The 20,919-nt window shown below is 41.4% G+C and overlaps 1 protein-coding gene across 1 annotated transcript in view; it reads left to right on the top strand.

Annotated features, from left to right (window-relative positions):
* Nucleotides 1-20,919, top strand: part of LOC120926908 (protein psiI-like) — a 78,081-nt gene that overhangs the window by 32,221 nt on the left and 24,941 nt on the right. The window contains exons 2-4 of the mRNA XM_040337209.1: nucleotides 12,377-12,436; nucleotides 14,852-14,983; nucleotides 17,078-17,148. Of these exons, the coding sequence (XP_040193143.1) occupies nucleotides 12,403-12,436; nucleotides 14,852-14,983; nucleotides 17,078-17,148 (237 nt within the window). The 5' untranslated portion in view covers nucleotides 12,377-12,402. The remainder of the gene's footprint in view (nucleotides 1-12,376; nucleotides 12,437-14,851; nucleotides 14,984-17,077; nucleotides 17,149-20,919) is intronic.

The following is a 20,919-nucleotide window of genomic DNA, read 5'->3' as shown; positions in this document are numbered from 1 at the left end:
TTTGTCAATATTTTATTATCTTTTCATGTGACAACACTGAAGAAATTACACTTTGCTACAATGTAAAGTAGTGAGTGTACAGCTTGTATAACAGTGTAAATTTGCTGTCCCCTCAAAATAACTCAACACACAGCCATTAATGTTCTTTAAAAGCTTCAAAGGTTGCCAGTGGAGTCCTCTTCCACTCCTCCATGACAACATCACAGAGCTGGTGGATGTTAGAGACCTTGCGCTCCTCCACCTTCTGTTTGAGGATGCCCCACAGATGCTCAATAGGGTTTAGGTCTGGAGACATACTTGGCCAGTCCATCACTTTTACCCTCAGCTTCTTTATCAAGGCAGTGGTCGTCTTGGGGTTGTGTTCGGGGTCTTTATCATGTTGGGATACTGTCCAGCCCAGTCTCTGAAGGGAGGGGATCATGCTCTGCTTCAGTATGTCACAGTACATGTTGGCATTCATGGTTCCCTCAATGAACTGTAGCTCCCCAGTGTTGGCAGCACTCATGCAGCCCCAGACCATGACACTCCCACCACCATGCTTAACTGTAGGCAAGACACACTTGTCTTTGTACTCCTCACCTGGTTGCGGCCACACACACTTGAACCAAATAAGTTTATCTTGGTCTCATCAGACCACAGGACATGGTTCCAGTAATCCATGTCCTTAGTCTGCTTGTAAATCTTTAGAAGAGGCTTCTTTCTGGGACGACAGCCATGCAGACGACATTGATGCAGTGTGCGACGTATGGTCTGGACTGACAGGCTGACCCCCACCCCTTCAACCTCTGCAGCAATGCTGGCTGCACTCTTTACATTGTAGCAAAGTGTAATTTTTTCAGTATTGTCACATGAAAAGATATAATAAAATATTTACAAAAATGTAAGGGGTGTATTCACTTTTGTACTCACTTTCATCAGATACGGTATACTCATAGAGGAAAGTGCAGATCTGAAATAACATGAATCGGACATGGTTGCATGGACTTTTACTGCCATGGAATAGATTGACGAGAGTAAAGAGTGAGTGATACCCTCATTGGTATGTTGCTGTTCTGCTTTGTGTGATGTTTTAACCCAGTGTCCTTATACAATGGGCTGATGCATGGGAGATTTAAGATCAGGCTGAGCTATCTTGCAGGGGTGCCTGGGTTAAAATATATATACAAAATTACAAATCATTTAGCAAATGTGATGGGTTTTGGGCTTGTATCAGGCACATCAGTTTAAGATTATTCTGAGATCATTTAGAACACGACAGGTGCATTTGACCTGCTTCTAACAGGTTTTGCGTTTGCATAGACTTAAAAAAAAGCTTGTCAACGCAGGTCCTTAACCTCTTGGTGCCAACGGCACGCAAATATGCAGCCTCTTGGCGTATGCACATTTGTGTACCACATTACAAACACAGCTGTGCCGAGAGCACGCACCCTGCGCGCTCCCGGCACAGTTACTGGCGGCTAACTGAAAGCTCCCGATCGCTGCTTGTGATCAGGAACTTTACAATCATGTGACCGTCATGACAGCCAATCACTATGCCCACATGATCATAAACCCCGCCCCACCTCCTGGCATCTGAAACCCTTTAGAGGGTCGGGAGGGGCTGGTGCCAATGGGTTAAGAAGTTCCCATAAAAATGTATTTCAGTTGTGCATTAAGCTGATTCCTTAACATATTTTTATGAAATGGGGCCAAAACAGATCTGGATACTGTGTCTGCAATTGCTAATATAGCTCTTACACCCCCTGATACACCAAGGCTGGGATGGAAAACTTATTGGAACAGCACACAATAATTCAAAAACAAAAAGAATAGAAAACAGTAGACATGTGCACACTGAAATATTTTGTTTCGGAATTTCGTCCAAAAAATACATTTATTTAGTTACTCCCGAAATTAGTTTTTATTTATTTTGTTTTTCGTAAAAAAAATGCATTCGTCCGAAAATCCAAATTAAGGTCGAATCTGTCATTGAAGGCTTATGGTGTCTGTCGAATGTTCTAAGAAAAAAAAAAAAAGATTCGATAGAATCTTAAAAAAAAAAAAAAACATTTTTTGACTCTTCATGTCTCTCTATGTCGAATCTTTTCTCTCTATGTCGAATCTTTTCTCTCTATGTAGAACAATATTGGACTAATAGTTAAGGTTAGGCACATTCGACCACAACGAAAACGAAAATAAAGCATTTTTTATGTCGGATCTTTCGGTTTTCGTTTTCTGTGCTTTCGTTATCGTTTGTTAAAACGATAACGAAAATACCTAAAATTCGGCCGAAAATGCATTCAGACGAAAACGAATGCACATGTCTAGAAAACAGCAATAAGCATCTCAAAAGTAGTTGAAAAATAATGTGTAAACTTAGTATTTAAGAAGCAGACCAAAAGCTGACCCCTGCCTAAGGGGCAATGCAAGGGCAATGATCCAACTGTCTCAAGCAAACTGTTCCCTACTGGCCAGTGCGTTGGGCACAAATCTGTCAATGGAGCACTCAAACTTAAGTCCCTCTGAACCTGGGTACAGGTGCCTGAACAGTGTCCCATGTGGGAAATACGGTTCCTTTAGAAAGGGTGTGTTGACATATGGCCTTCCATCGACTCCTAAAATGGCGACTTGTGTCCTCCCAATCTCTGTGCTAGACTCAACATGTCAGCTGCAGTGACATCCTCCCAACCGGGCAGTGATACCAGTAGTGTATTTAGGTTTTGTGCTGCCCTAGGCCTGACTAAACTCGTGCACCCGTAATTTAAATATGACCCACCCCTTCCTTTCAAGGCCACACCCCTTTCTGTTTAAGACACACCTTGAAATTTTCGGGGTGCCCTTGTGTGATTTCCATAGCAACTTTACAGTGCACCTCGATGTGACTTTGAATGAGTGCGACTTTGGCTTTGACCAATGTGATTGCCCGTGCTCTAAAACGCCCCACACAAATCATGCAGGTGTGACTTTTATGTGACTTTTGGGGGTTTGCATTGAAGTGTTTTTTTTTGGGGGGGGGATATTATTTATTATAGAAAAAGTAAAAAATATTACATTTTTTTCAAAATTGTCACCCCAAACTACAAATGCACATGATCCCATACTGTTCTGAGCCCCCTATAAGGCTTTTTTTCACACTGATGTGCTGTAGTTTACCTGCACCATGGTTGCAGCACAGTGTATCTTTAACTTTACGGTTAGCTGCGCTTTGCCATAGACCTATCATATCCTGCAGGTGTGGTGCACTTTCTCAAAGTGCACCAAACCCGCAGGATATAATTGAAGTCTATGGCTAAGCGCAGCAAACCAGAAGGAAAGCCGCAGGTACACTGCACTGCACCTGCGGTGTGGGTAAACTGAAGCGCATCAGTGTGAAAGCAGCCCTGAACTATAGAAATAGAGAACTCCGGCGCTGTCTGATCGACTGGGGGGGGGGGGGGGGAACTAAAGCAGCACCTGTGGATCTAATCCTCTAATCCTAACAGAAAAAGTGATAATAATGTGAAGTATGGTAGCTGCGCTGTGGAGGAGGGAATGAGAAGGGGAAGTGAAAAGGGAATGTGAACTAAAGGGATCGTGGGTGAACTAAACAGTGAAAGAAAAAAAAAAGGGTATCTGATGATACTACAATGAACAATACAGATGAAAGTGAACAAACACCTATAATCCTGTAAAGATTTAACAGTGAAAATACATAGTAAAATGGCTACTACATATACAAACACCAAAACTAGCATAAAATAAGTGGAAACAAGTGCAAAACTATCAAAATTCACACATGTGATAAAGTCCTGTCCATAAATAAGGATCATATCTAGCAGTCCAGTAATTCCTCCACAGAACAGTGTCTAGATGAAACACCTCCACCCAAAATGCAACGTGCACAAATTGAATCTTCAGTGATGACACCTCTGAGTGTGCGAGCAGCTCACCTCACGACTGTTTGTCCAAACAGCCAACAGAGATACTGATCACAGCTGGATGAGTGGGCTGATAAAACACCTCCTCCTGACTCCTAAGACAGCTCTCAGCGACCAATGTGTGTCATGGAAAAGACAAGATATATGCAATGCATATAGCGTGACACTGTGAGGGTACCTCGAACAGGTAAAGATTTGAGAAAATGCACTCACATGAATGAAAGGACAGCGGGCATAAATCCACGAGTGCTGAACTTGTATCCCCCTCAGAGGATACTGAGCCCTGAACTATGATGTCCAGTGTATTGCTTCACACTAACCTTAAGATCTCTTCTTTCCTGCTTCTGGCACCACTCTGGAGACCACTAGCTGGGATAAGGAGGTAGAGTGCAGTTGGTATCACTTTGCATGGAACAGGAGCCAACACTACAGTGGAGGCATCGGGTTATGAGGCTCTTGCTCCCTACTACAGCTCCAACTTTACAGGTAGTCCCTCTGCATTGCACTCTGTTTGAAGCTCTGGCATGGCGGGTCAGCAAGCCTAGACCGCAATACACCAGTCACCTGGCTGCAATCTACAGGTTGCTGACCCCGGATTTAAAGTATATCTGATCCATCAGATTGTGTTGCCAAATTGCGTAATAAATGTCCAGGAGGCGAATGCGCAAATCTGACTAAGCAGGATATGTCCGCTTAGTGCTCTGCACTGACCGTGACCCGGCAGCCAGATATTAAGGAATTTTATCAGTCCTCAACCCCCCACAGTGCCTGTCACATACCTGTGACTCTGGGGCACATTCTGAGATGATTCACAGTGTGAGGAAAACAAAGCTGGAACCACAGAAGGCTCAGGAAGCGCACACTAAAACTGCAGCTAAAATGGCAGCATACCCTCATACAGCACGCACACATTCACAGCTGCAGCTCCAGTCTCCTTCTTCCCTGTCAAAAGGTGAACTCCTCTCTGACCTTGGGGTGACCCCCACAGATATTCAGAATGCTATAAATAGCTCTGACTTATTAAATCAATTTGAAAGGATTCTCCATAGAGCCTTACATAATACCTCAGATAATATCACAGTCAAACTGATAAGGAAGATTCGTAAGGTGGGCTGCCGTACCACTATCCTTGAACAAAGGATGGATGAAGTGGATGTCACTACCTCTAACCAGATGGAAGAACTAGAATCCCTCAAAGATGAATATTCTCTTCTTAAAAAACGCATTGAAGACTTTGAGAACAGGGGCAGGAGGTCCAACCTACGGATACGCGGTATCCCCGAGGTAATTAAGAATCTTCTATCAACAGTTACAGCCCTTTTTCAAGAACTTACCCCATTTATTCCTATAGAACGCTTAGAAATGGATAGAATACATAGATCCCTGGTGCCTTGCAAGGATTCTGGACCACCCAGAGACATAATCATAAAGTTTCATTATTTCCGCACTAAGGAGCAATTATTGGAAACTGCTCGCAATAAAGGGTCCCATACATTCCAGGGTCATAAATACCAGATTTTCCAAGATCTGTCTCAACAAACACTCATTAAACGTAAAGCAATGAAACCATATCTACAAGTGCTCCAGCATCATCGCATATAGATGGGGTTTCCCTTTGTTGTTCGCTTTTCTTATAAAGGAACTTCATATGCCTGCAAAACAACTGATGACCTAATAAACATCATACAAGATCATCGTTCATTGCAGAAGGAGATCTATTGGACTGAAATACTGATAAACTGATGAATCCTGTATAGGTGATATATTCTATTAGGGCCTTACCCCTTTCACACCTAATACACTATGGGCCAGATTCAGAAAGAATCGCCTATCTTTCTTTCAGATACACTACGTCGCCGTAACTTAGAGCAGCAGGTCCCGTATTCAGAAAGAACTTGCGCTCTAAGTTACGGCGGCGTAGTGTAAATGGGCCGGCATAAGCCCTCCTAATTCAAACTAGGCTGGTAGTGGGCGTGTTGTATGTAAATGAATCCTGACCCCACGTAAATGACGCGCTTAACGAATGGCGCATGCGCGCGCATGCTCAGTATCACGTAGAATTTTCTCCGTAAATTTCGCCCGCTCAATGCTTAGTCGACGTGAACGTAACCTACGCCCAGCCCCATTCATGGACGACTTACGCAAACGACGTAAAACGTGTAAAATTCTACGCTGTTCCGACGTCCATACTTAACATTGGCTGCGCCTCCTATAGCAGGGGTAACTTTACGCCGGTCAGACGCCTTACGTAAACAACGTATATTGATACGCCGGGCGCAACTACGTTTGTGAATCGGCGTATCTTACTCATTTGCATATTTTTTCATGGGAACGCCGAATGAGTCCAGCGTAACTATGCGCCCACGATACGCCGGCATAGGCAAGTTACGTCGGACGGCTGAAGCCCTGTTTTCAGGCGTATCTAGCTTTGTAAATCAGCGTAAAGATGCGACGGCGCACATTTGAAATTACGGCGGCGTATCTGGAGATACGCCGCCGTATCTCCTTTCTGAATCTGGCCCTATATACTCTTGACAAAATCATCAAGATTCATACTTTAGGTTCTCTATATAGTTAGCTTATCTCATAGTTATTTGGTTTATTCTGTTATGTAGTTTTCCTCTAATTAAATGTAGGAGATATATTTAATTTATAAAACTTTTGATTTACCACTTTAGTTATGACATTCTTACTTTACATTATAACTTCCTTCCTGAAGGTGATTTCAAAGTTTATAAAAATTTGAGATTCCTTTGACTTCTAACCTATTATATGTATAATTTATTTGTCGGCTGTTTTTTTTTTGTATCTCTATCTATCTATCTCAATATATATATATATATATATATATATATATATATATATATATATATATATATATATACTGTATTTGCTGGCGTTAAAGACTACCTTTTACACTTAAAAAAACTGACCAAAAAGCAGGGGTCGTCTTATACGCCAGGTCAGCTGCTCGGATGCCTGCTGGATGTGCGGTAAAACTGTATGTAGCTTCGGTTACACACAGTATATACCGCTTATCCTATACCGGTGAGCGATGTATTCAAATGAATACAGAGCCTGCTCGGATTGGAGTAACAACCTCTGCCAATCTGAGCAGGCTACATACAGTAGCCTGCTCGGATTGGCTTTGAGAGTCAGAGAGGCGTGGGCTGATGATGTTACAGCCGATCTGCCAATCCAAGCAGGCTTTGTATTCATTAATAGAATACATCGCTCGCTGTGATTGGCAAGAAGAATATGGCTCCAGCTCCAGCAAGAATGAAGAAGAATATGGCTCCAGAATGAAGAAATATGAAACGTCGGAAGCCTCGGAAGGGGGGTCGTCTTATACGGTGAGTACAGGCAAAAAATCTTTAAAAAATGTAAAATTAGGGGGTCGTCTTATACGCCCGGTCGCCTTATACACCGGCAAATATGGTATACACATTTTACGACACAGTCCTCTCCTAAATATTTTGGTCGAAAATGCCCTCAGGTTTTTTACTGCATCAGTGAACACTAAGCAAAGGTAAGTATTGATTGCTTTCCATCATACTACTCCTTTTACCCTACGGAAAGAACTCAAAGCCCCTGAAGGTCGATACCTTATACTCTTCGGTCTCTTGTTAGATGAATAAGTAACTATGATTTCTTACTATGCTCCCAATAAGAACCCCTTAGCTTTCCTCTTGCATTTATTATCGGTAGTAGAAACACATAAAAGTGACACACTCATTCTTGGTGGTGATTCAAATCTAATTTTATACCCATTTCTGGACAAATCCCCAACCCCAACCCTTGACTCTCTTATCAAAGACTCCTTAACCAATACTCTCTCTTAGACACATGGAGAGAATACAATCCAGCCAGAAGACAATATACGTAATATTCCCATCCCCACAAACAGTTTTCCAGAATAGACCACCTTTTGTGGATATTAGTACTTCAGCACTTCTTAACTCAATTATTATGCCTTGTACCACCTGGTCAGATCATAATGCAGTTATAACAACTCTTTCTTTTTTGGTTCCCAGATCCAATCTCCACGCTTGGTACATAAATGATAGTTTATTGACAAAACCCATATATCGATTACAAATAGAAACAGCCATACAAGATTATCTTATGAATAACAGTACTACTGATACAGACCTTCTAACCCGCTGGCAAATCCAAACATTCCTTTTATATGAAGGCAAACAAGCCAGCCATTTTTAGCCTTAGCACTCCGAAAACTTAAAAATACTCAGAAACCTATTTGATTAAAACTAACAAAAGATGACTATACCAGCAACCCACTCAACATTTTTAACGAATTTCGTAAAAAAAGTATCACACTATACAAAAGTAGAAATACATTTCTCTTCAAATATTTTATTAGTTTACATATGAAATACAGTGTACAATTAAACATTGTACGTCGTGCAACGACGTTGTTCGCAATGACATGGAACAAGTAGGCAAGGTCACTAACGAGATACTATTTGTAATACAATAATAGTAACAGCAACAACAGGTAGGTTGGATAATATTAATAATAGTTTGGAGCTGAATCGGTCCCTTCCACTAGAGCGGCACCCCGAATGGGAACTTTAGTGCCACCTAAGCGGGAGGGGCCCGCCCCCGCCCCTGGTGTCCAACCTTTAACACTATTCCATATTGAAGCAAATTGAAGCGTAATATAACAAGGTACAAAACAATTAACAATGCACGGGTCCAAAGTATTGCTCGGTCAAGAATAAAGTAGTCTACTCGGAGTATGAGTCAATCACTCAGGTAACAGTCGCAGCAGTAATCCAGTCCGTCCATGGCCGCCAGTCTGTGTCTCTCAGCCTGTCTCCTATTGGAGGCAGTTATTGTCTCGTAACTGTAGTGCAGGGCTACTAGTTCCCTAGTCTGGGCTAGAGTCGGAGTGACAGTAGATCTCCAGAGTCTCGTTATACTAAGTCTGGCTGCAAGTAGTATATGGGTAGTAACATGTCTAACCGGTTAGGGTAGATCTTCAATGGTTAGGTTTAGAATTGCAAGTGCAGGTGATAGGATTTTTTGTAACTTGTGATATGAACCTAAAGACGTCAGTCCAGTACTTTTGAATGGCAGGGCAGGTCCAGAAGATATGTTTCATATCTCCTAGTTCGATCCCGCATCTCCAGCAAAAGTAGAAATACATTTGATCAATCTCATTTGACCACGCTGTTATCCTCTATTGATCTTCCTTCTCTCCCCCTATCACATCAGGAAAATGTAGACAAACCTATCACACTAACAGAAATTCAGACCGTAATAAAAACATTGAAACCCCGTAAACGCCCTGGTGTAGATGGCTTTTCATCTGCCTATTATAAACCGTTTTCCACAATTTTATCATCACTTATGGTTGAGGCCTTCAACTCTATGTTTAATGGACAATCCTTTCGTACTGAATCTCTCACAGCTTCCATCTCCATGGTACCTAAACCAAATACTGATGATACCTCATGGTTATACCTCATGGTCAAATTACAGACCGATTTCTATTCCCTAAAGATATTGGCAAAAATTCTTGCAAGCCGACTTAAGCCAACTTAATCCCATAATAGGTACTTTGATCCACAAGGATCAGACTGGCTTTATCTCTTTTAGACAAACTGGTGACAATATTCGCAGAGGTACACTTCTGGCACATACAGCCAACTCTTGTTGTATCCCTACCTGTTTCCTCTCATTAGATATTCGAAAAGCTTTTGACTCACTATCTTCATACATATCTTCATACAATTCTCCAAAGTTGGGGATTCGGATCGAAATTTCTTGCATTGGATTGATACCTTATATCAAAACCCAAAAGCTTATATTTCTTATTCAGGATACCGTTCCGACTTTTAATATCGAGAGAGGTACCAGGCAGGGATGCCCATTACTCTCTCTCCTCTTTGCCCTAGCCAATGAATCCCTAGCAGAACTCATTCAGTATAGCCCAAACATCAAAAGATTGGAACTTGGGGGTCATCACCACAAATTATGCCTATTTGCAGATGATGTCCTGATATTTCTTATTTTGCCCCTGTTATCAGCACCTCCTCTCATGGACATTCTTTCCAAGTACTCTTTAGAGTACTACCCATAAAAACTAATTATTTTGGGGATCACTCAAACCTTGTTTACCCAAACTAACCTTATATTCCCCCCGTATTAGAGGCTTTCTTAGTGTGCCAGATTTTACCAAATATTATTACACAGCACAACTAGCACAATTACCCAAAATATCACGCTACGAAGAAAACTCCATTATGGAGTTTCATTGGAGTCAATCAACTCTGACCCTCTTTCTATTGCAAATTTACTATAGTTAACTCCTACACAGCAGAAGAAAATAAAAAATCCTTTCCATTTGGGACAGATTGTAAACCAGATTTGGACTCATGTCTGAACATAATCCCCTCCTCCTATTCGTATGTAACCCTTCCTTCTACCCAGCCTGGTCCTTCTCAAATTCTTTTTCAGCGTGGTCAAATGTAGACTTCATTAGAGTTCATAATTTCTTTATTTCTCAAAATATCATACTTTTTCCAGATATATGCAAAACATATTCCCTCCCATCCACAGAAACTTTTAGATATCTCCAAATTAAAAACATTTTGGAACACAACAAACACACAAACTCCTGCCTTCACCGTCTTTGAAAATACTTGCAACTCTGACCCCCATAGACATGGACTTTTTTCTGCCATATATGAACAATTACTCTCTCATGTAACCATTTCTCCTCCAACATACACAACCAAATGGGAAACTGATACTACAGTATGATTACCTTTACCTGATTCTCTAACCATTGGTCCCCCTGGACATTTCTTTCTCTCTTCCCTCTGTGCCCTATCCCCTCTATGCCCTATCCCCTCTAATAGGTTTATCCTTGTTAATTTTCAGATATACTAAGGCCCCGTACACACGGTCGGACCGAACCGATGAGAATGGTCCGACGGAACGTTTTCATCGGTTCACCGCAGAAGTGGCCTGATGGTCTGATGTGTGTACACACCATCAATTCAAAATCCGATCGGGTCAGAACACGGTGATGTAAAACACACGACGTGCTGAAAAAAACGAAGTTCAATGCTTCCAAGCATGCATCGACTTGATTCTGAGCATGCGCGGGTTTTGAACCGATGCTTTTCTGTACCAACCATCGGTTTGGTCCGATCGGGCAGCGGTCCATCGGTTCGGTTTTGAAGCATGTTTTAAAATTTTGGACCGAAGGAAAACAGACCGATGGCCTATACACACGGTCGGTTTGGTCTGATGAAACTAAACTTCGGTTCATTCTCATTGGTTCGGTCCGACCGTGTGTACGGGGCTTTACTGTAATAGAATATGCTTTGAATGTTTAGGATTTTTGACCTTCGCACCAGATAAAGTCAAGCCAAGAGAAGGAACTTAGCCTATTTTATTCCCCCAGCTATTCTACAACACATTAACTTTATATTTCTTTATAAGTTAATTTAATTATATTCTCTTCATAGATGACATAATTATATTATATTATTTCAATCAACTTAATTTCTCAATTATCTTTAAATAGCTGCCATGAAGCTATGATTATGACACTTCACAATCCTACAATCCACTAGGTTATCTATTTTCATTTACATTTATAAGAGTTACTTTCCTGAATGATTACGCCTTTTTCTACTATACTATTGTACATGTTCTGTTAATGAAATGTCTATTTCAATTATATTATTGTACATGCTCTATAAATGGAATTTTGTTGATAATTATAAAATTCTATACAATATTTGAAACATGATAAATGTCCCTAATTACGAACCTAGTTAAAGTGGAGTTCCACCCATAAATATAACATTACATCAGTAGTTTTAAAAAAATGCCATTAGTCCTTTAATTTTTTTTTTTTTAGATGCCTTCAAAGTGTTGTTGCTAGGCAGAATAGTTAATCTTCCCACTTCCTGCACCTAGGTGCTTAAGCTTCCTAACCTACACCGCACAGACTCCTGGTAATGTAGTGGGTGTAACTTTCCAGGAGTCTGTGCACTTCCCAGTCTCGAACAATCATGTGACTTGGACAGTACAGGTGCTGAAACCTGATCTGAAACCTATTACACTGCTTGTGCGAGATCTGCAAGGCTGTAATCCAGGAAGTCATACAGTCTGGCTTCATGATGCCCACACTTAAGATGGCCCCAGTCAATTTCTATTTTATAAAGTGTCTAAATGCTGTAACAACCTAACAAAACGGACCTTAGTTTACAGACTAACTTTACTAGAATACATTAAGTTTGTGTATTACAGGGGTATTTATATATAAAAAGTGAAATTGTGGCCGGAACTCTGCTTTAATGATTATAAAGTAAGTGATCAGACATTATAAGAGTATGATAACCGTTTAATTGAAAATAAAATCCAAATCTCCAACAACTGCTTTAAAAGGATTATGTAAATACTAGTGTCATATACAAATATTCTGTTTGGTTTTGTAGGTCAATCTGTGCTTTTTGCCTGAAAAATGGGAATCAAAAACCATCCGATCACACTTCAAGGTAAGTGGAATTTTTTGTTAACAAATATATCCATGGGATGATTTAGCAGGGATGAAGAACAAATTGATGAGACAATGTATTTCTATTGTACACTAGTAGAAGATGAATCCTATATAGTTGCTTTGGGTTATTGTACTAAAGTGGTGAGTATATGAGTACATGATACATTTAAAACTGCATGGTGCCTTATGTTCACAGCTATAGATTTAATTTTAAAATTTTTGTACACCGATTTGGAAAAAGATGACCTCTGTCAATTTGAGTAATATCCCCAACACACTGGGCTGTGTGTAAACATGATTAATTCAAGGTGCACAGCTAAATATCCCTAAGGAATGAAACATGCATATTGCAGATTATTCCTAGAGGATTTAAGGGGGATTTTTAGTTTCATTCATTTTCTAGCTGCATGATATCCTAGAGATCACTTGGGGTAGAATTATGAACTATCCAAAGATGAGATCCCTTGGCTATCACTCACAGGGAATGAGCTGGCTTTAAGAGGTTAACGCTATAGTTTTTCAGTACTTAAAATGCACTTTGATAAAACACACGTTCTGCATTACTTGAGTTTCCCTCCATAATAAAAAAAATATGCAGAAGGCTAAATGACCTACACCCAAAAGTGGCCTGCTGGGTGCCTAAAAGTAAATTTTGCCCTCCTTTAAGCTTAAATAAGCCACAGTAGGATTTGTATCTCTCTTGCTGCAGAAAAAGTCAAATTCCATAATTGGACCTCAGATTAGGTGTTTCCACAACTGTAATGTCTAGGAAATATAGGAACCCACATGGTGATTCAGACCATCAGCATCCATCCATAAACTAAGTATCATTTTTGTGTGGTCTTTGCTATTGAATTCAACTATAGTCTCAAAAATCATTCTACCCCTAACCCAAGCTGCCTTAAAAGACACTTTCCATCCTGGGTGCCACACATTGGGGGGGGTGTCAGGAGTGGCGCCACTATGGTTGTGTGGGCCGCACCCAGGCGACACCTGCCAGAGGGGTGACACCCAGGGCGGTCATCAGATTGCCTCACCCGCTCACTAACACTGAAGAGCAGAGCAGGGACCACCTAGCAAACAATCACCTGCTGGTTAACTTGGAAAGTTAACCCCAGCAGCTCCCACTGTCTATTCAGTGCTGCTGTATCTCTCTCCCATTCTGCCTCCTGCTCTGCTCTCCTGTCTCCCACCCTGCATGACCTAATAAGCTAGGAAGGTGCAGAGCTACAGGGGGTAGGGGCTGTGTAATACAAAGGGGTCCAGAGGTGTGTGGGGGGTTGTGTAATGTAAAGGGGTCCAGATGTGTGGGGGCTGTGTATTTTAAAGGGGTCCAGAGGTGTGGAGCTGTGTAATGTAAAGTGTTTCAGAGGTACGGGGGCTGTAATGTAATGGAGGTCTTCCTACATTTTACCCGCAGTTATAGCTGCGGTCCTATCGATTTCTATTAGGTTATGCGTTTTTTTTTCTGCATTTTATGAAAGCATGCTGCATCTTTGGTGCACTTTCAAAAAACAGGAAAATATATATATTTTTTGGGAGGGGTGACATCATGTTTTATTGCACCAGTTGACGCCAACCCTAGTTATGCCACTGGCAGTAGCACATAGTAAGTGTGCCACTGCCAGTTACATGCATTTCTGTCTGATGCCTGATGCCTGATGACAATCCTCGAATCGGTCTGCAACTTTTTTGCAGAGGAGGAGGGGCCTGGCCACCCGGGGGGAACAGAGGGAGGAGAGGCGCTACACGTGACATCAGCACATTGACGTGCGGTGTGCCGCCTGGGGGGTGCCAAATATAGGAAATCACCCAGAGTGCAAAATGCTTTAGGTACCTGGCCCCACATCCTACTTAAGTGTCTGCTTACCTGTCTCTGATGGTATCATCTTCTCTTGGTGCATACATTCTCTATTCACTTAAAAAGTGCCTTACTCCAGAAGTGCTGCCGCCGATGTGGAGAGGTATGTTGGAACCTAGGCGTGTGTGTGATGGGGAAAGGTAGTGTTATGCGTCTTTTGTTTAATCACAAAATGAATTATACATTAGAAGTACACTTCTCACTCAGCAGCACATTACATTTTTATTGGACTTACACTGATATACCTTTTGATAAACTGTGTTTTTATTATTTAAATTGCACTTTGTTATCTGATGTGCACATTTGATATATATGATTGCACTTGTTTACCTATATTTTAATGTTTGGTTGTATGATTTGTACTTTGTTCCACTTTTAAAGGGATAGCGCGCAAATTCTTTATAAGTTAATTTTTGTCCAGTATTAGGATTGTTTGAGTGCTGCTGTTCTTATCTTTAGAATCTTTGCACTTAAGCGCAAAAGCTTTTTCTTTAGTAAGATGTTATGGTAATTATCCAAAACCCTAAACACTGTTTTATAATCAATCATTAGGTTGCCTTCTCATATGGATTGGGATTTCACTAGTTCTTGTCAAAGATACCACAGAAGTGGACAGTACTACAGAAGACCCTACCACGGAGAGTGTATCAGCGACCCCAATGAACGCTGCTGCAGAAATAACTGGTAACATTACATACTGTAGCTACAATAGTAATATCCTCAGAGCAGCGCGTCCTTCTATTTGAACAATTGCTCGTCCCCTCCCTTTCCTGACCTGCTGGGCCATTCTTTTTTTACTTTCAGCTGTCAGCGAGGAACCCTGCTGACAACTCATCGGTTGTTAAGGACACAGCGGCTGGCTTCCCGGCCTGCTCCTCAGTTATCAGCTATACATAGTGTTTTTGAAAAAACAAACAGACCGCAAAGCGTATCAAAAGCAACACTTGCGTTTTTAGTGCGACTACACACAAAAGTAATCTGCTGCAGGAAACAAAAGTCCCTGACCCTTTAAAAAAAAAAATGCACAGGTTTGAACTACATTCATAGAAATGCACAGGTTTAAACGTAGTGTAATGACAGCTCCCTTTCAGCCTGCACTTTCTGGGAGACATGGGGAGTGTGCACCTCAATATCTCCCCTAATTCCCCTGTAGGAATGATGAGCACAGATATTGAGGATATAGTCTCAATAATATTTATGATATCACATCATAAGTGATCATATGATCACATTTTTATTTATTACTTATTTCAGGTACTTATATAGCGCCATTAATTTACATCAATCCCTGCCCTCAAGGAGCTTAAAATCTAAGGTCCCTAACTCACATTCATACATACAAATACTAGGGCCAATTTAGAAAGGAGCCAATTAACCTACCAGCATGTCTTTGCAGTGTGGGAAGAAACCCTCGCAGGTACAGGGACAACATGCAAACTCCAGGCAGGTAGTGCCATGGTTGGGATAGTGTGGGAGAAAACTTCTGCAAGCACAGGGAGAACATGCACACTCCAGGCAGGTGGTAGTGCCATGGTTGGGATAGTGTGGGAGAAAATCCCTACAGGCACAGGGAGAACATGCAAACTCCAGGCAGGTAGTGTCATGGTTGGGATAGTGTGGGAGGAAACCCCCACAGGCACAGGGAGAACAAGCAACCTCCACGCAGGTAGTGCCAAAGTTGGGATAGTGTGGGAGGAAACCCCCACAGGCACAGGGAGAACATGCAAACTCCAGGCAGGCAGTGCCATGGTTGGGATCGTGTGGGAGGAAACCCCTGCATGCACAGTGAGAACATGCAAAACTCCAGGCAGGTAGTGCCATGGTTGGGATCGTGTGGGAGGAAACCCCTGCATGCACAGTGAGAACATGCAAACTCCAGGCAGGTAGTGCTATGGTTGGGATTCAAACAGACAGCCCTAGTGCTGCCACGCGGAAGTGCTAACCCTTTAGCCAATGTGCTGTGCTAAATTCTGCACTTTCCCTTATAGAGTTTTTATATATGTATTTTTTTTATATTTTGTAAATTGCACTAGAGTAGCTGGAACATGCAATGGTGGAATGAAACACTCCAAATCTCTCAAGCAAACAGGAAGAGAGTTAGGAACTATGGCAGGAAGATGACGTTAATGATATTTAAAGCGATTGTATCCCCCGCTTGGTCATTTTTACCTACAGGTAAGCCTATAATAAAGCTTACCTGTAGGTAAAATTAATATCTACTAAACCTGCACGGCTTAGGAGATATTCACCCTGCATCAGACGCTGACGTCAGCGGTGCATGCGTTCTGAAGGTCCAGTGGATCGTACCGAAAATTCAGAGCTCCTTGCCGAAACACAGAACTCCTGCATGAATGCGCGAGAGTGACATCATTGCGGCTCCGGCGACTCACAACCCAGAATAAACATGTCAGCTCCCTCAGCGGTGACCAGGTGCGCTGCAGGGGCCTTGTTATAAGTACATACTAGCACATTATGCTATTGTCTAGCAGTTTTTTTTATTATTTATATTTCTTCTGCGATTTACTACCGCTCTAAGAAATATCAGAAGCTAGGGGCGGACTCAGTCCACAAAGCCCCTTCTATAATTAAAAATATCACCTTTGGTTAGTCAAAAACTTTAATTGTATGTTCATAAAACACCAACTTTCTTCCATTTTAGATATATTTTATACATATTTTTTAATTACATAATATTGCTTGAAACTTGGTTTCCCAACTTTGTTTACAAAATAAAATGCTTAAAGCTTTGTTTACAAACTGCTTTCCTTTGTTATACAGCTCCAACAATGGGGGATATGAAATCTCCTCTTCCTACGTCCAACAGCTCACTGGCACCTGATGACTTTCATGTATGTATCTAGAACTCAAGCAAATCAAACACTTGTGATGTGGTATATTTTACATGAGAAGCTCAAATTCATAATCTCCATTACAGCTATACACTTCATTTCTCCTAGCTGGCCCCATTTTGCTTATTTTACATCTATTGAGGATCAGTGTTGCTCATCTTCCTTTAAAAAAGTAATTAGTTACAGTTACAAATTACTTGTCCAAAAAAGTAATTGAGTTAGTGACTCAGTTACTACATTAGCAAAGTAATTAGTTACTCAGCAAAGTAACTGCGACTTTTTTTTTAATATTCTACAATGCAGATTCATCACACTCCACCTCCACATGCCCAGCAATACTGTACAATATCATCACACTCCACCTCCACATGCCCAGCAATACTGTACAATATCATCATCACACTCCACCTCCACATGCCCAGCCTGGGCATGTGGAGGTGGAGTGTGATGATATTGTACAGTATTGCTGGGCATGTTGTGGAGGTGGAGTGTGATGATGACATTGTACAGTATTCAAGGGGGGTGTAATGGCGCTTGCCAATAATTAAAAAATGTATAAAATATATGTGACATCCAATCCTATGAAAAAAAATGTTCAACTCCAATTAGTACCCCCCCAACATCAACAAAATGACGTGGAGGGTGGACAGAGTGTAATATTATATAGAAAGGCTAAGGGTGATAATAACCATCCAGAGCCAAGTGTTAACGCACTCACTAAAATACCATAAACTACTAATGTGAATAACTCAAAATATGTGAGAACATTAAAATCGTAATGAAATTATAATGACAATATTTTGTATGGTAAACTCTGTATAATAATATTGGTGAATATATTAACCCAATAATGAATCCAATATGGGTAAGGCTGAAATAATTATGTGAAATACTCAAAATAATGAAAACATAATAAAATTGTGATGACAATAATTACTATGGTAAACTCTGCGTAATATTAGTGGTGAATAAATTAACCCAATAATAAATCCAATAAGGATATAGCTGAAACAACAATTAAAAATCTATTATACACAAGCAATAAACTATGTGCAGATGATCCCAACATGGTGCAGTGATGCAAACTTACTAATTAAACCAAATACCATGCATTTAAAAAGTGAAAAGTATTCTCAACAGAAATGTCCTTAATAATAAGTGAAAAAGTCCATTGACATGCAAAAAGATTAGGTGAAGTAAAAAAGTCCTTTAACTTCTGATGTGTATTATGACACCCAAGGCGGGAGACTCCAGGCGCGTGCATGCACCAGCGCCAACCGCGTTCACAGAGACAGGCCAGCTCTGTGGTCACCTGACGCAGTAACCAATCACAGGCCACTGCCAGCTCCACATGACATGACCCCCTCTGCCCCCCCCCCCCGCACGCAGTAAATGTAATTACGGTAACGCCGCCCAAGTAATGGGAACGGCGTTGCCAAGAGGGGAATAGTAATCTGGTAGATTACTAGTTACCCTCAAAAGGGGCTGCGTTAGGTAACGGCGTTGATTTAAACGCTGTTACTTACAACACTGTTGAGGATAGGATTAAATGGCCTAGTCACTGTCCAATTCTGAGCTGTCCTAAAGGTAACCTGTCCTGCAAAAAATATGTAGGTTTCCACTGCCGATGTTCCTTTGAAGTTTAGTTACCTGGCTGCCACTGCTTTCAGTACTTTATGAGTTATTAACGGTAAAGCGTTAGTTCACTTTTACCAAAAAATTACTTATGCAGATAAGGGTTGTCTATAGTTAAATCCAAAATTGAATAATGCCCTTTCTATAGGTGTAGGCCATTTACGTACTTCATAAAGCCTGACTAGAAACTCAAAAGGACATTGTTAAAGATGTTGGTAAGAGATGCCCAGCTGTTACTGTTCACCTTCACCATCACATGAGTGAGCTTTCAAATGATCTAGCTCAGAGCCATTGCTTTAGGGGAGAGAAAGCACATGTGAGGGGGTTTGAATCAAAGAAAGGGCTCACTGCTGTGATGGTGAAGGTGAACAGGAACAGCTGGGCCTCTCTTAGCAATGTCCTTAACTACTTGACCTCTCTAATGACCAGACCACACATTCCCCTTCTCAAGGCTTTCTGGATTTTTCTGTAGGACACCAACATTTCTAATCTGTAGCACTACTATTTAATCTGGTATATCGTCTGCATCCTAAGTGTTTACAAAAGTGCATGCCCCACTTCTGGCTTTGCAGGGGACCCAGGTCATTTATATCGCAGGATACCTGGATAACCTCTTGCTGAAGGACTCCTCAGCCACAACTTTGCCAGTGCTCTGTACCCTCAAGTTGGATAATCAACTTACCAAATCTTCTCTCCAGCCATTGTCTGGAGTACCTGGGTCTAATCTTAAATGCAACCCAAGCCAGAATTTTCCTTCCTTAGGGAAAAATTGCTTCCCTAAGGTCCCACACAGGGACACTCAAAAAAATAAAACCTCTCAGTTCACTTTGGTATGAGGATTCTTGGCTTGGCTTTGCCCAGTTTTACTCCAGACCTCTTCAATCGAACATACTCACGACATGGAACAAGCAAATCCAATTCTTGTAACGCACGGATATCCAACCCTACCCTGAAATTGGGAAAGTCTTTCCTTCACATGTCCTGGAAAGTGGTGACAATGGATGCCAGCCTTACATGTTGGAGCTGAGTTTACAAGTACCTGACTGTGCATGGGACATAATCTCTACAAAAGTTTAAACCTTCCATCTACATTCTGGAGCTGAGAGCCATCAGAATATCTCTCCAAAATTGATCCTCCCTTTTGCAAAGTCACCCAATCAGGTTGCAGTTAAACAATGCCTCAACAGTGGCCTACATAAACCATCGTGGCAGCACCAAAAGTCAAGCTGCCCTAAAAAACAAATCAAAAACTCTTCTGGGCAGAAACCTACTTTCCAGATCTCTTGGTCGTCCACTTCTCTACATTGGACAATTGGCGTGTGGACTTCCTAAGCCTTTACTGCCTAAACACCTGGAACTGGTCTCTTCACCCCATGTTCTTTCAAAATCTCTGTCAAAGGAAACCACATGAGGAGATCCTGGCTTCCAGGTTCAACAACAAGCTGAACAAATGCAGAGTCAATACCAGGGATCCTCTAGTCTTCACAGTAGATGCTCTGGTGATTCCTTGGACTCCAAGGTTTATGTCTTTCCTCCGATAAAGATCCTCCCTCGACTGGTCAGAAGATGATACGCAGCCTAAGCAGAAGATGATACACAGACATACCCAAACTTATAGTGATTAAGCCTTTGTCTTTTCCAAACAAACCAGACTTACTGGCCAATGCCCCCTCTTTCATCCTTCTTCTCAGTCACTGGCTTTATCAGCATGACTGTTGAAGCCCAAGTCCTAAAAGATAGGGGTATATCTCACTCTGTTATTTCCACCTTCCTCTGAGCAAGAAAATCCAACTTCCACAAGATTTTCCATTGCCCATGGAAGGCTTACATAAGTTACATTTCCTGATAAAAGATTAGGAAGCTTAGTCCCAGACTGTCACTCATATTTTAGTATTTTTCCAGTCTGGTCTTGACCAACTTCTGCCTTGTATTTTAAGGGACAGGCTTCGGACTTCAATTTAATCCAGAAACCTCTCGTCTCACAGCCCCTAATTAAGATTTTTCCTCAGGTGGTTGTTCATATAAACTCACCAGTTCCACCTCCTTTGTCACCTTGGGTTTGGAGCTCTCGTTCTTCGAAGACTCTCCTTTGAACCAGTTTAGAGACATTCTGTTTGAAGACCTCACATGTAATAT

This window comes from Rana temporaria, chromosome 2, assembly GCF_905171775.1.
Source record: "Rana temporaria chromosome 2, aRanTem1.1, whole genome shotgun sequence".
Lineage (NCBI taxonomy): Eukaryota > Metazoa > Chordata > Amphibia > Anura > Ranidae > Rana > Rana temporaria.
Note: the sequence above shows the minus strand (reverse complement) of the source record. Positions and strands in the feature narration are given on the sequence as shown.